Raw genomic sequence first — 19,663 nt, 5'->3', positions numbered from 1 at the left:
TAAACAACACCCACCGTTCGCCAATCGACCGGTGCGGCCGTTCGCCCGTGCTTCGAGGTACGGGCGCGCAGAACGTTCCGACGACCGTTGCGCGCCTCCCGCCGCCACGACCACCGCCATCCCATCAACGTTCCACGCCGACCTAGCAGTCCGCTACGCGCCGCCGGAGCGCGCGCTCCGCCCGCCCACAAGTCGTCGGTACCACCACCGTCCGCCAGGCTTCGCGACGCGCGTTTACGCTCGCCCGCTGATGAGTGATGACGCGCGCATGTACAAAAATTGTGACTCCAGTTTTATTACTCTATCTATATGCCCCGCGCCGAATATCATTATTCTTATTATTATTGTTATTGTTTATTATCATTTATCATCATCAGGTGAAAATGGTGTGATAGGTAAATAGGTTACACTCTTGTCTCTTACTCCCTAACTTGGGTTACTCGTTAGAAGATTAAACCCATTATACATCAGTCCATATACTGTTCATAGAATACGGATCAACTACATCGTGCCATTAGTCATTTACTAGAGCTACTAGCTAGGATTTTGATGACTTTTGCATTTTTTTCCTTTAAATGCTATACAGTTTAAACCAAAAACTAAATTTGTTTCGTTGTATAACAATTTAGAATGTGTAATTTTTATTTTTTATGTTCTGTGTTAAATGCATTTCATTGCATTTTTATGATTATTTTTATAAATATTACGTTAGTTTTAAGTATTTAGATTCATTTTCAACAGTAGGAAGCCGTTTATGTAGTTTGTGTGTGAATTTGATGTCGATACAAATTTTTACCTATTTCATGTTATATAAAAAATAATAATAATTTTAAATTAAATGTTTTCGCTTATCCAAGTACATTTTATACTATTTTTTAAATTCATTTATTAGAGTTTTTGGTCATTTTTTAGTGTACTTTTGTATATTTATAGATCATTAAAATCCTATCTCTACTTATCATGATAGAAATAATTGTAAAAATGTATACGAAACAATTTAACTTTTCTACTCTATTATTATTAACTTAAGTGTTGTACAAATGCGATTTATTGCAACATGTAGCTTGGAAAAATGATCTAATACAAATACAACATTAATCATTTGTATAGCTTATTATAAATATAGGTAATAGATTTATACTCCTACTCGTAAATCTACTTATATTTTTTATAATTTACAAATAAATTGTCTGAGACAATAATGTTATTAACTATTAACGAAGGGTACATATTATTTTTTTGTACAAAACATACATCAGTGATCCTATTGTATAGGTAAAGTAAACTAACAAAATAATCCATATATTCATTTCCAATCAAACAACCATGAATATTTATTTATAATATACATTATAATTACCTATAGGTAAAATCGAATTTAAGAAAGTTTTTAATTAATATGAACCAATCATTTACTTTGATTAAATAAAAATTATTAGTAAAATACTGGTCTAATTATGTAAGTTATTTTATGTTACAATAAATTTACTTTACAAGTTTAAAATAATAAAAAAGTTAATAGATTTGAAAATAAATCAAAGAATATGCAATAGGCTCAGATTTATTTAAAAAATATATGATAGGCCCTCTGCTCCTCTCCCTTTAATAGGTTTTTTGTACATATTTTTAAGTACATTTTCATATGACGTTATAGTCATTTTATCCTGAGACACATTAAATATACTTAAATATCTACTTGAGTATTTGCATTTAAGTAAATAACCTACATAGTAAGTATTTATTATTGTTCTTAAATACTAAATTATTGACAATAATACAAAAGTATTTGAAATATTCTCTTTAAATAAAAATTGAAAGTACTTTAACATTGTATCTAAATAATATAAATACCTTAAATTTGTTTTATTATAAATATTAATATTTTACAAATATTTTAATTTTTATCTTAACTCTTAATATTGTCTCAAATAAATACATTTTTTTTAAAGTATAATAGTAGTTTATATTATTATAATTTAAATAATAAATACATTTAAGAAACCTAATACTAATTAATTGTTTTGTTATAAATAATATGCTTTCTAGTATCCCTAGTGAATAGTGATATGAATTTGTTTAACACAGACCACAGTATATTGTTACAGTATGTAACAATATACTAAATGAGTTTATAGAATTATTTTAAAAATAGTATAATATTAACTTAGATTCTAAGTGGAACGATGGATATATTGATTTTGTCATAATGTGTTTTATTTTTGTGAATGAGTACACACAGGGGCAGAGTGGAAACCGAATACAGGCTAGTAAATTAAAATTTATCCAGGCCACCTATCATTTACTAATTGAACCACCAAAAAAATGTTCTCGCTACGCTCCAATTATATTTATTTATTTATCTTTTTAAAACAATTATATAAGAAAAAAAATATTTTGTTTATAACAATATTATTATATTGGGTACTCTTTTCAGCATTTAAATCACTATTTTCCTAATCCTTTTAATTTTTAATTTACCATTAATACTAAAAAAATAAGATTAGTATAGTTTAATAATTGAAACTTAATACCAATAAAATATTAATAATTATATATTGTATTTTAATGGTTTAATTATAGTAGATACTAAGTAATAAGTAACAAATAAATTTATGATAAATAAATACTAGTACATTTTATTCAAAATATTAAATTAGGTATAACAAGATATACTACTTAATAGCAATGAGTAATAACTAGGGCTCGAAAGTTGATGCATTCAATTTTTTGTATTTATAATTAGATTTTATCAATTAACATCTTTGCACACATAGTTTTTGTTTTACACAGACTGTGTATAAGTATCAACATTAAATATATATTTTATACAAATTGTATACAAGATAGGTAAAAAAAAAGATTCGATAAAAAAAGAAAGGTAATTGCTAAATGTCATTTTTACTTTTGATAATATAAAATATGCTTTAATAGTTTACTGTAATAATTTTGAGTAATTTTTATTATTACTACTATTCTTTATTTTTTTTTAAATATATTTTTACTAATTTTAAACAAATATTTATAATTTTTTAGGTCATTTTTTAAATGTTTTTAAGGTCTTCAACTTCCGAGCCTTAGATTAATAGCTAATTAGAATGGTACCTACCTACTTGAGGTATGTACTCACTACTTAGATACCTATAAAAGGTTTATTACATAAATGTGTTGGAAATTCTTAAATTTTGTTTATGAGCAATTAAAATAATAATAAGTTTTTAAATTAAAAATAATCCCAACCATAAGTCATGACTAGAATATTTAACTAAATAGTAAATAAAATACTTTTAAAGTAGGTACACAAAATTACTTCCCAATTACTAACTACAATAGTTAGTAAAAGCTAGAAAAATATTAAGCCTCAAAATTATATAAATTAAAAATGATTAATTCACTTACCTGACTTACCTTCAGAATCTATATATGCGACCAACATTAGTCAAATCTTTTGACTATCTTTGTTACCAATCATCACAATAGATGAACATTTTCGAATAAACGAATCTAATTCATAATCCATAGTACCTATATTTTTCAGTCCATTTCGTAAGTAACTTTTTATATTTTTTTCACGATCTCTTTCTACCCCTCCTTTCCTTTTTTTATTCGTAATTAATATAATCGATAAATAGTTAGAAACTTAAACTTGTACCTATTGGCTATTAGTGTGCAAACAAAACAAAATTTTAATAACAAATCTGGAAGTACCTATAAAAGGAAAAACGCAAATAAACAACACCGTCGACACTCGTACTAGTATTAGTAGTATTTAAAACCAATAGTATTATTATTTATTTTTAATTATTAATTATTATTCAACTATTTTATAGTCATTAGGTCGCTACTTTACAGATAAACAACTTGCAGGTTTCAACAGACGGCAATGAGTCAAAAGAGTAATTTATAGGTACCTAATTTATTAATTATGAGTTCTATTGAAATTTGTATTATAGCCACCCTGCATTACCCTGTACCATGATATTTTATCATAAAAATAATCATCCAATTTCGATATATTGTTTTGATTTTATTTAATTCCTATATTTATGTAATAGATATTTTGTAATTTTATATCCGAAGCTCTTTCATACTCGCATTACCTTATAGAAGTAACGACTGTAAGTGGCTATTAAAACATACCATTATTGCAATATAATATAATAATTTATAAGTGTTTAAAGTTTTAATAGAAACAAACCTAACGCATTTACTAATTTTGTAAATTAAATTAAATTTAAAAAAATCTAACAATAAGTGATTATAACCTCAGGAAAATTCCCAATTTCATACCGGCCATTCCGGCCCAGAGTACAAGATAAGTTATTGATAAAATATTTTTTTTCAAAAATTTAGAGGGTTATGGATACCAAATAAGATCTAGTTTATTTCAAATTTAAAAATTCCAAGTTCTTACTTTTGTAATTGGAAAAACGAATAAAAAATTAAACATGTGTGAGAATTTTTATGCAAACTCGATTTTTGACAAAATCAATTTTGTTTTTAGTATAACTCATTAACGAATAATTCTACTAGTGTAGTCTGTCTGTCTGTAGGTGTTTACTAAATGTTTATATTATCGTTTTTTATTCATGATAAAATATTTTGATCTATTCAGACAAGAAATTTTTAAAATAAGTTAAATTTTTTTTTAGTCAATTTTTTTAATTGTCGTTTAATTTAATAACTGGGTGTCTGGGTAAACTATAACAAAACAGTATATATTATCAACACTTAAAAAATATATTTAAATAAAAAAAATAAAAAAAATACATTTTCTTGTATTTGTTTTGTCTATGTTTTGTGTGAATCAACTAGAGATAAAACAATTAGAATACACATCCTCTTAAAATTTAAATACAGTAACACCTAATGTATTCCCTTGGATATTACATTTATTCACGACTTACAGGTATTACAACTTTCGATTGTATATGTATAGGTACATTATTCATTCTCAGTAATTTTAAATATTTTTATGTTTATACATTACATTAGATTTTATTATAATTTATAAAGTAAAAAACAATTTTGAGTTTAAAAATATATATAGGTAACAAAATAATAATTTATTGCACCCAATACTTAATAAAAATTAATATACTTAAATCTAATCAAGATAAATAAAAATAGTCTGACTATATCTGACTTTTGAACTGGTATCTGATACAAATAATTATACTAAACTGAGATATTTTAATATTCAAGTGTAAATTAATTTTTTTTTAACACATTTAGTTAAGTTAGTAAGACATTAGAAAAATTACTTGAAGTTTAATTTTTAATTTGTGGAGTTACATTGTTTTTGATCAAATATTTATTATCTAATAATTTCATTAAACTCAAAAAACTTACTATTATTGTAGATATTAAGTACTTATTGAGTACTTCATAAGATATATCATACTATTTATCACAAATTAGTTATTTAAAAACCAATATATCAAATATTAAGCACAAAACATGTTTGTTTTAAATCAGGTTTTGTTGAGTTATTCTAACAAAATGTATGCTTTTTTTTACAACATTAATTTCAACGTAATTTTGTAAATCTTAAATAAAATTTCTTGAACGAACTTGAGGTTTACAGAGTAAGAAATAAATGTACAAAAAATGGAACAATTCAAACTAAATAATCAACACCTATTTGATACAGAACTAAAACTTTAGCAAATAGAATTTTTGTTTTATATATATTACTATTAGCACACAAATTAATTGATGTTAATAAATCTACCTTTTTGAAACATATTATTATTATTACCTATTATATCTATATTTTTTGGAAGTATTATAGAAAAAAATTAATTTTTATCACTTAAATTAAGTAAATTACACCATATTTTATTATTTTTATCATAGAAAGCAAAGCAATAAGCAACCATAATATGTAATATTATTATAAAAGTAACTATAGCATTTGTTTGAATCAATAATTTTCAATAGGTTTTAAGACTCTATACAAATTTAAAAATGATTTAACTACCTTTCATAAATAGTAACAGGATATACTACATCTTTTTATATATACCCAAAATATTATTAAAAAGATTGTATTTGCCACGTGCCCTTGAAAAATAAATTTCAATAACTAGCAAACATGTTGTGTAAAATACACCCAACTTAATTACCCAAAACACTTTACTTATTATTTATTTAAATATCAACTCTTAATAATTTTATATTTCAAAAACTTATACAAAATCTATGAGTTCTATCGACATCTCCCAAGGAACATAACAAAGTAAGGGTCATGGGTCACCACGTAAGTGTTTTTTTTTTATGTGGTGGGTGCGCAAAAAGCCCCTAAAAGGCCAAAACTTCACAATATATTAGGATAAGTTTTACAAAAAAAAATGTTGGACAGTTACATTGATAGTTTAGTAATAAAAAGAAGAAGTAAAATTAAATTTCTATCAATAAATATATCTGTTATGCAAAAATATTCAGAGCAATTTTAAAGAATTATACAAAATTTAAAGAATATTTGATACAATTAATTCTTCCTTTTATTAAATGTGATAACTAATAACATAATTTTTTTTAAACTAAATCTAATTCAAATATTATTCTTTAAAGAAAAGTTCAAAACATTCACCTCCTTCAAGATCCAAACTTTCCATTGTATCCATAAATTTTACTTGTTCACCATCAAACATCAATTTAAATGAATTTAATTCAATATTTAACAATTCTTTTAGTTTGATATACATAATTAACATATTGTCGGTTTTTTTCATTTCCATTATAATTGGTTGTTTTACATTGTTTTGCTTAATATGATAATTCACCATTTCTTCCCGCGGTTCTTCTTCAACTTTTGGTGTATCATCAGCACTTCTATAAAATTCAATACTACCATCTAAAAAATAAAAAAAAGACAATCATTACTCAACTTATTAAATTAAAACAAAAACTAAAAATAAAACCTATTATTATTTAAATTTTAAAATCTAAACCTTATATTAATAACTAGCCGACCCGTCACAGCTTCGCCCGTGATTGGTTTTTTATTTTGCCTTCGGACCATGATATGTAGAATTTTTTATTCAAATATTATTGTTTAATGTGATCGGCAAGTAAATATAAAAAACGGTTAATGAAAACGGATTGAAATTTTTCTAGCGTTATAAATGATAAAAATAATAAAGATAAAAAAGAAATAATTTATGGTTGATAAAGAACTTTATTGAAGTTGAAGAAAAAAAAAGAATTAAAATAAGAATTTTATAAGACTTCTGAGTATATGATGTTTTTTGTTATATTTCCTGTTGAAATTAAAATCATAAGATGATTCGGGTCCCCAGTTCGAGAAAATGCCACGTATAATTGCCCATGTGAAAAGCACTCTGTACGAAGATCTACGCCAACGTACTTGAATGTTTGACCTTGCGCTTTGTTTATGGTATTGGCAAAAGAAACTTTAACCGGGAATTGAAGCCGTTTGAAAGAAAACGGTAAGTCATCATGGAAATTATCATGGGAATCATGGGAATTCATGGAATAAATGCAATTTCTCCTTTCGCTGGCCCTGTAAGAATTACGGCTTCTATAATATTATGTCGCAACGATTTTATTTGTAATCTTGTACCGTTACATAAGTTCGGTGGTTGAGGAGGTTTATGAGGAGGAAATCCCGAAGGAGAAAGAGAATTGAGAAATTCTTGTGGATAATGAATAGCATCATCTGTTGATGTAACTGTATCAATAGATAGCCGACCCGTCACAGCTTCGCCCGTGATTGGTTGTTTATTTTGCCTTCGGACCATGATATGTAGAATTTTTTATTCAAATATTATTGTTTAATGTGATCGGCAAGTAAATATAAAAAAACGGTTAATGAAAACGGATTGAAATTTTTCTTTCAATTTTAAAAATTAATTTTTTTTTTCTTTTTATGGTATTGGCAAAAGAACCTTTAACCGGGAATTGAAGCCGTTTGAAAGAAAACGGTAAGTCAGAGGGAATCATGGGAATTCATGGAATAAATGCAATTTCTCCTTTCGCTGGCCCTGTAAGAATTACGACTTCTATAATATTATTTCGCAACGATTTTATTTGTAATCTTGTACCGTTACATAAGTTCGGTGGTTGAGGAGGTTTATGAGGAGGAAATCCCGAAGGAGAAAGAGAATTGAGAAATTCTTGTGGATAATGAATAGCATCATCTGTTGATGTAACTGTTATTATCAAAGAAATGTTTTGATAGAGGGTGAGAATTATCAATTAAACTTTTAATTGGGTCTGGAAGATCCTCGAATTGGTGTAAAACAACTTTACCGTCAGCGCAGCAAAGTCTATGGGTTTCATCTTTCCATTTTTTTGCATGGCACTTAGGACATAATATAGTCATTTGTCCAATTTGAAGCGCTTTAATATTTAAATAACCAATCTCGGATTGATAATTCAACGCTGATTTCATACTCAAAGCGTTAAGTTGCTCCTGTGCAAGTGTTTGAGAACGTTCTGGTGTGTTATTTTGTTGCCTTCTGTTATACATTCGAGTTGCATGCATTGGCAGTTCTTCTGCCAATGCGTGCTCTTTGCGCTCTCGGCATGATAATGAATTAGCCACATGATTTAGATTTGTATTTATATTTGTTTTATTTTGTAACCTAGTTACATAGCTTCATTTTTGACATTTCAAGCCCTACTATTATCGATATTTGTATTATTATTTATATTTATATTTTTTATCTGCTAGAGGGCGCCACCGGTGTAACTCAGTTTTTGTCTCTAAATCTCTAACTCATAGGAGTTTCGAAAAATCCTTTCTTAGTGCGCCTATACATAGTAATAAGTACATATCCTGAAAATTTCAAATAAATCCGTACGGTAGTTTTGGCTGTACGTTGATTATTGGTAAAGTATACTTTCTCTTATATATAGAGATTTAAGAGAATATAAAAATAATAAAAAATACTAAACAATATTTTGTAGATTATTTAGGAACAAATTTTTTTTAACCAAATGCAAACTATGTATAGTAAAAATATTCATAGTGATTTAATAAATAAAAAAAATAGTTAAGGTAATTTTCAAAAAAAAAAATTAATAACTTATAAAAATTTGCATTCTGTGTCGTAGTTATGTAACTGTTGAAAAAATTGTGAAGTAAATATCATATTTATCAGCATGTATAAATAAAAAAAATAACGATAATAGTTACTAAATTTACAAAATATACTGTCATTGGGTCAGTATACAAATTTGAATGATGAAATAATAGTTATAATATAAACCATAATATTTTTAATATAAAAATCAACACATTAGGCATTTACAATTTTAAAATTTAATAAAACTATTTAATGGTACCTTAAATTTCAATTGAATTATCAATAATTTTAATTAGTAAAATGTTTAGGAAAATACTCAGGTACTTGGAAGTATAAAATTAATAAATGAAAATATTAAATAAATAGTTACTGTTATATATTTTATATTGTTATCCAATTTATATAGGTTAATGGTATTTAATATTATTTGGTTTAAATTAACATCATAAGAGATTAATAAAGCAGTTTATATCCTTATGTTTTTTCTTCCTTTTTTTAATGCATAAGTAACAATCATTATAATTTCAAAATTCTCATAATTTGCTTTATATTTAAAATATTAATACAAGCTTCCAAGATGCCTTAGACAAAAATGTTACCTTTAAGTTTTGAAAGTGTCAATTAATTCTAATTTAAAAAATAACAGAAAAATATAGATTATTGTGAACATAATATTTGTTTTTTTGTACTTTTTTAAGTCAGGGTGGAATTTTCTTAATATTTAACTATTGTTACATTACATAAAAAGTAACATCAACAATAAAATATTTATACATAATTTCAAATTATAATATTACCAATGAAATCTACGATCTTATAGTTGATTGAATTTGGTGTATCTTCTGGTGAAAGGGTCTTTTTGTGTAGATCTAAACGAACATGTGAAGGCTCTATACTTTCTAATTTTGCAAAATGTTCATAAATACTTGAAATTGGCTGAAACTGATTGTTATACATTATAATATAAACAAATATTTAAATATTAATAAAAATTTATCAAAACAATTATCGAACCATTCTAAGAGGAAAACTATAAGTGCGTTTTTGTTGCCAATAGACTTTAATATTCATCACATGATTTACTTTAGCCATAGCATCTTCTAATTGAGCTTCTTCAATCTGTCGCTTTTCCCAATTCTAATTAATATAATTTTACATTAAAAAATGTAAAAAATTAAATAATAAAAAAATATTTTGTATTATAAATACATAACTTACAGCCAAGATATCTTCATCATTGTCGCTTTTTGAATCTTTTTTTATTTCTCTTGGTGGGAATTCACCATAACCATCATAAAAATCTCCAATGGATATTACTGGTCCAAGTATACGTACATTAGTAGGTAAGGGTGCAAGATTTCTTGATCTGAAGTAAATCATACAAAAATAAATAAATAACATTAATTATTATTAAATTATACACTTTCAAATAAGTTAAAAATATACCTTCTTGATCGGCGTAAACCACGTTGAGCATTAGTTATGCCAGAAGTACTTTCTGTTAAATTTATAGTAACATTACCATTTGAACTATAAAAAAACAATAAATAGAATTATATTTGTAATACAAAATTTTTAAATTTATTATTTTAAAAGCATTATTTATTATTCAATTATTTAACTAATTTTGAAAACTGTATAATAATTTTAAAAAGGTATAAAATTTACATGGTTGAATTTATACTCTGTACATTATTTGAAAGACCTTTTGGTGCATCGATAGAAGTTACAGTCTGTGAGCTATAAAAATTGATCATTATTATGCACAGTTCATAATACAAAATACAATAGTTAATATTATTATGTTATACCTGGTACTAGAGCTTAGCATTTTTTCCCAATCCATAGGGGGGGGTTTGTTTTTATTTGCCTTTTCCTTTTGAAGTTTTTCAAGTTCTAAAAATTGAACATAAAAACAATGCCGATTAGGATATGATACCTTAGAATAATTAAAATATTATTTAAAATAAAAACATACTTAATTAATTTTAAAAAATTGATTGACTTTACACATGTATATGTTACAGTAAATGAAGTTATATCGAAATTAACGTTATTTACCTACAAATGTGGGAATCATCATTATTTTCTAGTGAATAACGTCAATAACCGTATGATTTGGGAAATTTTGATCTGATTATAAAATAAAAGAGGTCATTGCGGAAGATTTAAAAAAATAACCATAGGAACCAATCACCAAAGAAGACAAAATCGGAAATTAAATCATAGAAATCGCAGAAAAAAATTCGGAACTTGGTACTTAAATATTTTTTAATTATTTAACGATAAATTTCCAAATTTTAAATATAACACAAATAAAACTAAAATATAAATATTTAAAAATTATTTTAAATATTTTTTTGATGATTGTCAAAAAAATATTTGTATTGTATGTAAAAATTCAAAAAAAAAAAATTTAGAAAAATAAAGAGAGGAAATGATGAAACTTTCTAAAGAAAAGTTTTCTCAGCTTGAAATAGCCATAACTGTATGTGTATTTATACCGAACGTTGATAAAGCTCGTGATTCTATGCAAAATATACTAGTAGTCACCCAAGTTGAACATGACTTGTACAAACTCTATAAGTTAATTCTTAATGAAAAAATATATTATTAAAATTAAAATTTGTTTTATTATTTTATAGGTATGGAATATAGTTTTCTTAAATACTATTTCTCATGCCAAGAAATAGCTGTTTGCAAATAAAATCTATTAGACATGGACAATGTGATAAAATTAGCAAATGGTAGACAGTTGACACTAAGGGAAGTAGCTAGTAATAACTCGGTTGCGGACCCTCAAAGGTACCAGCGTTGTCATTGCAAGACTAGTTGTAATAATAATAAGCATTGTGTCTACCTTGGGGCTGAAAAATTATGTTATATTAAGTCATGGGAGTAAAACTTGTAAAAATAAATAAAAAATAATAATGCATTTTTCTATTTTTAAAAATACCTGGATACCTACATAATTTTTCAAATTGTAGTATTTGAGATTCATGTGCATATCTGATTTATAACATCAATTACCTGTGTATTTGGTCATTATTGTGATTATTTGGTTTATAACAATAATTACCTGTGTATTTGGTGAATAACGTTAATTTCCATATAACATATATAGATAAAACATAGGTACAAGTTTAACAAATAAAATATCTTTTATTTTATATTATTATTTTAGATAAAAATTACAAAAAAAATCCTTATAAAAGAACTGTTTTAATTAACTAATTTTTACTTCATTTTATAATAAATATTACAAGAGATTTCTCCGACCAAACAGTCGCAATTTTTCATTTCCAAACCTTCATATGTTGTTTCTCATTGCTTTGTTCCGAAATAATGCTCATAGTTTTATACATCTATATCATTTGTATTACTTTTTTTTTTATAAAATATTTATTTTTATTTTTTGTAATTTTTAATACTAATAAATTTTTTTGATATTTACATATTTTTAATTTTTTTTACATATTTTGGTTTTTTTATTACAATAAAGTCTATTCCCTAGTAATTAGTAATAAGCACTCACTTCGATATTGTGCGACAAAATCGAAATCGTCATCTTCTTCATCAGATATGTCTACGAGGTTAATGCAATTTTGCATTTCTGTACCTAATACAGTATAAAAAAAACAATTATTAAAATTTAATACTTTTGTAACTTATTCAGCTTACATCAGAGGTTGTTAAAAAAAACAAAAGACAAAACAATAAAAAAAATTTGAAAAACAAAAAATAATTCAACATACCTTAAAATTCCTATTGCTGCTTACAGGCAATGGAGGTAATTCTACCAAACGGTCTCACTATAACAATTGAAGTCTTACTAGACAGTTGAAACAGATATGCATATTGGATAAAGCGGAAACACTCAGATACGGTAAATGCAAAAGCACAAGAGTGCACGATGAATACTGAATACTGATCGCCAGCGATTACTGAGATCGGTGAGATATTTTTCATTCAGACGCCAATAGTGTAGAATAGTGTTCGATTCCGTAACCGAATTTGTAGAATCAACTAAACATTGACGTTTTGTCGTAGTAGGAGTTATCAACGTATGTGTAAACTGAACATCCCCAAATATGTCGTGATAAATAAATAAAAACATGGCTATATTTCTATCGTTAGCATACAATAAATAGCAAAATGTTTAAAATGACAAGGCAGTAAGATACATTCTACAGTCTACACTTTTAGAGGTTTCAACGTTTAGTCATTATTACTATTTAAATTTTAAATTAATATGATTAATTATCGTTCACTTTTCAATCATTCACGAATCAAGTCCTAAATAAAAAACCTAAAATAAACACCTATCTTACTAATGATAACAAAAATGTATCCATGTAGAATACCCTTTACGGTTGCGAACTAAGATATTATGTAATATGAAAATCTACATAACAATATTATTTTTATAAAAATTTAAGTTTAAAGTTAATATTTTGACTAAATTTATAAAAATCATGAAAATTATAAAATTATTTTGTAGTTAGAAACTCAAAAAAAATTATTTTTATACTTAATAATTAAAAATTGTAAGCAAAAATCTCTATTAGTTTTTCAACCTATACCTATGTTGTATAGGTTTTAATTATATTTCAAAAAAAAAAAAAAAAAATATAACAACAGATACTTATGATTTTTACCAAATGTTTATATTATTATTTTCATAATACAATAAAATTTTCAAAATGTTTTAGCTTTGAGTTATTTATAAAAAGAAGTTTTCAATTATTATTAGTTTTTTCTCTATAATTATTTATTGGGTCAAAATTCTTGATAATTTAATACAAGATCCCACAAAATGTTTCTTATATCTGTATAATAATACTGAAAATATAAAGGCATATTTGTTTATATATACATTTGAAGTTAGAATTTTTATGAAATTCATCAAAATTGGAAAAAATTAAAATCTAACTTGTAGTTGAAAATTCATAAAGAACTAATTTTAATTTCATAATCAATTCATACTGAAAAAGTAAAATCTAAAAAATTATGTTTTATAGATATTTTAAATAAAATGTTTAATGAAATTCTACTAACTCGGTCTGTCAGTTAGTAAAACTCCTATAATAACATTGTCAACGAAGCGACCTTCAACATAGGTCATCTCATTAACAGATATTCATATTTTTTTATTTGATACGTAATTTCCTAGTTTTGCTAAAGTATCTTGAAACAGTCATCTACTTAGCCTTTACGAAGAATGGCCTCTTTTGGAATTTCTTTTCCTGTTTATTCTTATAAAAATGCTATAGATCTTTGTTAAACTAACATTTTTTAGTTGGTGGATTAAATTCAAAAAGCTGTTAACTTTTTTTTAGCTATTCAATTCGATTAACAGACATTGTATGTTTTTAGTTTTAAGATGTAGCAACACAGTAAAACGTTTTTTCAGCTCTAACTTTAAGTTCACACAGCTTACAAAATAGTACTGTACTGATTGATCAATTAAAAAACACCAAACTATCAAATTCTGAAACATATATAATTGTAAGCGACTATAATTTGTATTTGTCTTTACTTAATACATTTTTTCTTTAATTAAAAAAAAAAAACCACTTGACCTAGAATATTATTCTGACTTAATTCACGTAAGACAAAATCACACACAATATGAATAGACAAACTATAATAATGTAAAACAAAATTGACATAAACTGACCATATTCGGCGTATTCCTTATCAACCAATTTTTTTTTATACAATATGGTAGGTACATTGATTATTAAATTTAATCATTTATATTTAGTCATTTTAATGATGAACCCAATCCTTTGCCCAAAAATTCACTGAGCTGGACGACAAGTTTGACGAATTATGTACCAGAGTAGATGAAATTGATACCGATATCTCAAACGTAAACCAACTTTCATTTAGAATTTCTTACGGTCCAAAATAATATTTTTGAGCTCTAAGAGCGTAACAATTTCTCCCACACAGCTACAGCAAACAAAAGCATAAATCATACTATGAGTAATAGTGTGAAACGTAGCATCAATGCGGACATTCAATAGATCACGGTTTGTAACTGTAGTCTTGGAAGGCTAGGCTGCTAGGTTAGCTGCAGTAGAAAACAAGCTAAAATGTTAAACTCTCCCTTTTTTTCAACCCATTTCATCACCAAAAGCTTTGCGAATACTGCAACCTTCCTCTCAACCTTCTCTCTTTCACAGTACTGTCCAAACTTTCTTAACCAGTTACACTGCCACAAGATTCAATCTGTGCTATACTCTGTTCCTAAAACAATTAATCTCTTTAGCCAATCCACCTGGCAGACTTTCTTGAAAAATTAGATTAATATTTTCTTATACATGATGCTTACGATAGGATAAAGATTGACTTTGTAAGTGATAAATCTTGACTCTGATACACCACTTTCCTTCCTCCCACCACTTGTTTATAATGAGTTTGAGACTCTTTTTGAAATTATTTCAGGTCTAATAGCCTTCAATGCTCCATACGAAATGAACTATACCAACTACATTTTAACCTTGACTACTATTCCACAATGTCAAATCATGGACTGAACTGGATAAGTCAAGAGGAAAACAAAAAGTAGTGCGCCTTTGTTTCCAAAAGACTTAAATCTTCATGATTCTATAAGCCTCTGTTGCGGCAACTTCAAACTCAGCTCTATCATGCCAAACTTTATTAGCAAGCCCGGATTAAGGGGGGGGGGCAGGAGGGGCCAAGTCCCCAGGGCCCACGTGTGTTAACGGCCCATAGTCTTCTCGGTTTAAAATTACAATAAGTGATAATTTGTACTTTTTATAGTACCTACATTAGTATCTACAAAAATATTTTTATTTTTTTCTTGTATGAGCTAACAGTCGATAGGGCGCGTCGACCTACCACCAATAGTATGGTAAGTAGGGACACATAGCGTCATAGCCAGGTTTGTGTTTGTTGGGAATAGGCATATATTTTAATATTACTGTATTTAAAAATAAAATTGGCAAAATTTGTTTATGTGACTGTCTTGGTCATGGATACTCATAATTCAGATACCTACCGACTAAACCTGTTTACATAAACAAAACTTTATTTTATGTATAAATATATATTTTAATAAAAATATAATATTTTTTTAATATTTTTATTCTCATCAATCGTTATCATACTTAAATAAAAATGTTTAAATTTGTTTTATTGTATAATTTTAAAGAATTGTTTTTATTGACGAGGACTCACAACCATGTATTAGCCCCTGGGTCCCTGAAGCTCTTGATCCGGGCTTGGTTATTACTTATTAGTGTAATTATATGTTATGAAATGTTAAAGAATTAAAGAGGACGTCGTAACGGCATGTATTGTGAATGGAATATTAACTCTAATATCAAAACTAAAAGCACAATATTGAAACTAATGAACGAAAATTTACTATATCGTACGTGTGTTAGACAGAGACAACCTTGCAAGAGGAAAACAAAAAGTTATATGTCTTTCATTCCAAAAAACATTAAACTTTATGATTTTATAAACATCTATTGCTGCAGTTTGCTATTCTAAGTCATCAATCTCATCCAAATTCTAATAAATGTAATATTTTATATTATAAAATGTTAAAGAATTAAGTTATAAAAACAAATATTTATTTCCATTAATATACAACTTATATCTATACTGTCTTTATCACAGACCACAGTATGTAACAAAATACCAAATGAATATATAGAATTACTTTATAAAATAGTTTAATATTAATTAAGATTCTAAATTAACTGATGGATTTATTGATTTTGTTATGATGTGTTTTTTTCTTTATGAATGAGTACTCACAGGGGCAGAGTGGAAATCGAATCCAGGCTAGTAAATTAAAATTTATCCAGGCCACCTATCATTTACTAATTGAACCACCAAAAAAATTTTACCTAAGAAATTTGTCAAATTAGAAATTACATTAAAAATAAAAGAAAGTTACAAGAAATCTTTATAAGGAACTTAACTTTAACTCTTTAATGCCCAACCAACAATACATAATTAATAATAAAATGTTATTATTTTTCTAACTTTTAAATATTAAATAAATACATAATATTATAAATTATAATTTTAAAAATTGCTAATATAATAGTATAAATATTGGTACATATTTTTGTTATATATATATTTGAAAATATATATAAATATATCACTAGACATTGTATTAATTGTTGTATATGTTTATTTGAGAACTGTTACTAATTGATTAATAAATACACTTCATAGAAAATTTACGTATACTTATCATTTATCCACATACTTATCGTATTTGCTAACTATTAACAAGATATATTATACATCATGCTACTCTAAATTAACTTATAATTATTATAGGAATATCATAACAAAATCTATCGTCAGAATTATTAAAACCTACGAGTTCTACCAACATTTCCCGAGAAATACCATACAGTACAACTCTTAGATAACTATTTAAATGTTCCCCTTTTGTGGTGAGAAAGCAGTTAATCCATAAAAAAATCTGCAAAATTATTAATACTTGTTTTAAGGAATAATATAAAATTTAAAAAATACTTGATAGGGTAAATTTTTTAATTAAATGCAATTATAAAATTTTTTTTTTTATACTAAATCTAATTCACTATATTATTATCTCCAGAAAGTGTACCAAAGCATTCATCTCCTTCAAGATCAAGCTTTCCATTGTAATCCTGAACTCTGACTTCATCACTATTATGTCCTTATAAAATAGGTTCAATTCAATCTAAAATTTTTAGTTTGATATACAAATTTAGTACATATTGTCAGTTTTCACATATTGTAGTGGTTAAACACTTTGATTATCCGTAATTCACCATTTATTCATTTTTCATTATAATAGTGGTTTCTATTCAATTCTATGTACCATCTAAAAGCTCTAAAAGACAATCATCTTTAAGTCTTAGCTAAGTCAAAATGTTTAAAATATCACCTTTATTATTATTAAATTTAAAAATAAACTTTTTATTAATTTTAGAGTCATTAGTAAATATTATGTTACATAAATGGTAACATAGAAATGCTTATGTTTATATACCTATAATTTCAAATTATACACTATACTGATAAGTCTTTCTCTTATCCATTGTTTTGATGTATCATTTGGTGAAAGTATCTTATTGTAGAACCAAATAGAACATAGTGAAGGATATATTTTCTAATTGAAAATATTCATAAATTTTAATTGGTGAAACTGAGGGATTTTATAAATTATAGGTATAAAGAAATATTTGAATTTTAATAATAATTATCTAACTTTCTATGGAAACAAAAAGTTGTATGTCTTTCTCCAATAGACATTAATCTTTATGATTTTATATATCTATTAAGCTGCTTTTAGCATTCTAAATCATCAATCTCATCTAAATTGCAAAACCTATACATTTTACCTTATTATAAAATGCAAGAATTAGTTATAAAATTACTATTAAATAGTACTATGTAGCTTATCTTACATCTTACTATACTCATTCTCATTACTACGGTTTTGTTTATATTCAATTATCATAATTTCACACCTAATACTATGATCTGAAATAAATCACACAAAAATAAATAAATAAACAATAATCTCAATTTTAAATTATACTTTAACATTTTAAATTATTGTGATAAGTATTTAGTTTTATTTAAATTTTAATATGCAGAAAATACAAATTTTAAAAATATGTATAGAATAGTTTCAGTCGGTAATGCTATAAAATTGGTGATTATGTTTTGTGAAGTTCATAATACAAAATGATGAAATGTTATCATTATGTTATACCTGGTACTATGGCTTATCATTTTATTCGCGATCTGTGAGGATTGTTTGTTTATTTTTCCTTTCCTTAATTTAATTGAACATAAAATACAATGCCGATTTAGGATTTTAGAAGTTAATTAAATATGAACAGTATAATTCATTTTAAATTTGATTTACTGTACAAAATATTATAGATAAAATTAGGTATACATTCAACAAATAAAATGTTTTTATTTTGAATAAAACACTAAAAATTTTCATGTAGAACTGTTTAAATTTACAATTCTTACACTAATTTTATCAAGTAACTATTAATGAAATATTACTATTATTATTGTAATGCTCATTATAACTAAATCTCGGTTCATACATAAAATAAAACAATGAAGTTATATCGATATTATTTAAAAATAATAAAACGTTTTAGGGTAAAAGTGAACTAAAGATTTTTAGTGTACGGTTTGAAATTAGTTATTTAATGTAGTTATAAGTTTACACTATTTTAAATTAAATTTTCAAGTGACGCCTAAAGTTTTTGTTTTAACATTAAATCAGATCAATTTAGTTCTTATTTTAACTGCTAACAACAAATTGTTTACATAATAAAAATTAATATGCACATTTGGATTATTTTTGCATAGTAAACAAAACAATGAGTTCGTATCCTTTTAATAGCTAGAATTTCTAGAACATATGGAAAAGTAATAGAAACAGCTCTCACTTTGACAATGCTAGAAATACGTAATTCTTCAGTAGCATTCATAATGTTGTTAAATTTTCATGTCTGTACTTATCGCTGTATAAAAAAGTGTATAATTTGTACATTTTCCTGTTATCTTCATGGAAGTTATTAAATAACAAAGGC

At 25.6% G+C, this 19,663-nt stretch overlaps 1 protein-coding gene across 2 annotated transcripts; it reads right to left on the bottom strand.

The window, feature by feature from the left end:
- Nucleotides 1–6,423: 6,423 nt before the first annotated feature.
- LOC112603948 lies at nt 6,424–13,083 on the bottom strand. 2 transcript variants are annotated; one of them, XM_025352777.1, is made up of 9 exons: nt 12,809–13,082; nt 12,589–12,672; nt 10,865–10,949; nt 10,722–10,793; nt 10,500–10,583; nt 10,272–10,419; nt 10,068–10,190; nt 9,851–9,995; nt 6,425–6,856 (listed from the first exon to the last, which is right to left on the bottom strand). In XM_025352777.1, the coding sequence occupies exons 2-9, from the start codon at nt 12,662–12,664 to the stop codon at nt 6,561–6,563; spliced, it is 1,029 nt and encodes a 342-aa protein (XP_025208562.1). In that variant the 5' UTR covers nt 12,665–12,672; nt 12,809–13,082; the 3' UTR covers nt 6,425–6,560. The 2 variants fall into 2 exon arrangements, with proteins under 2 accessions (XP_025208563.1, XP_025208562.1); XM_025352778.1 differs by lacking the exon at nt 10,722–10,793 and having other exon boundaries at nt 6,424–6,856; nt 12,809–13,083.
- Between the last annotated feature and the right edge of the window lie 6,580 nt (nt 13,084–19,663).

This window comes from Melanaphis sacchari, unplaced genomic scaffold, assembly GCF_002803265.2.
Source record: "Melanaphis sacchari strain LSU unplaced genomic scaffold, SCAv2.0 Contig116_pilon_pilon, whole genome shotgun sequence".
NCBI lineage: Eukaryota > Metazoa > Arthropoda > Insecta > Hemiptera > Aphididae > Melanaphis > Melanaphis sacchari.
Note: the sequence above shows the minus strand (reverse complement) of the source record. Positions and strands in the feature narration are given on the sequence as shown.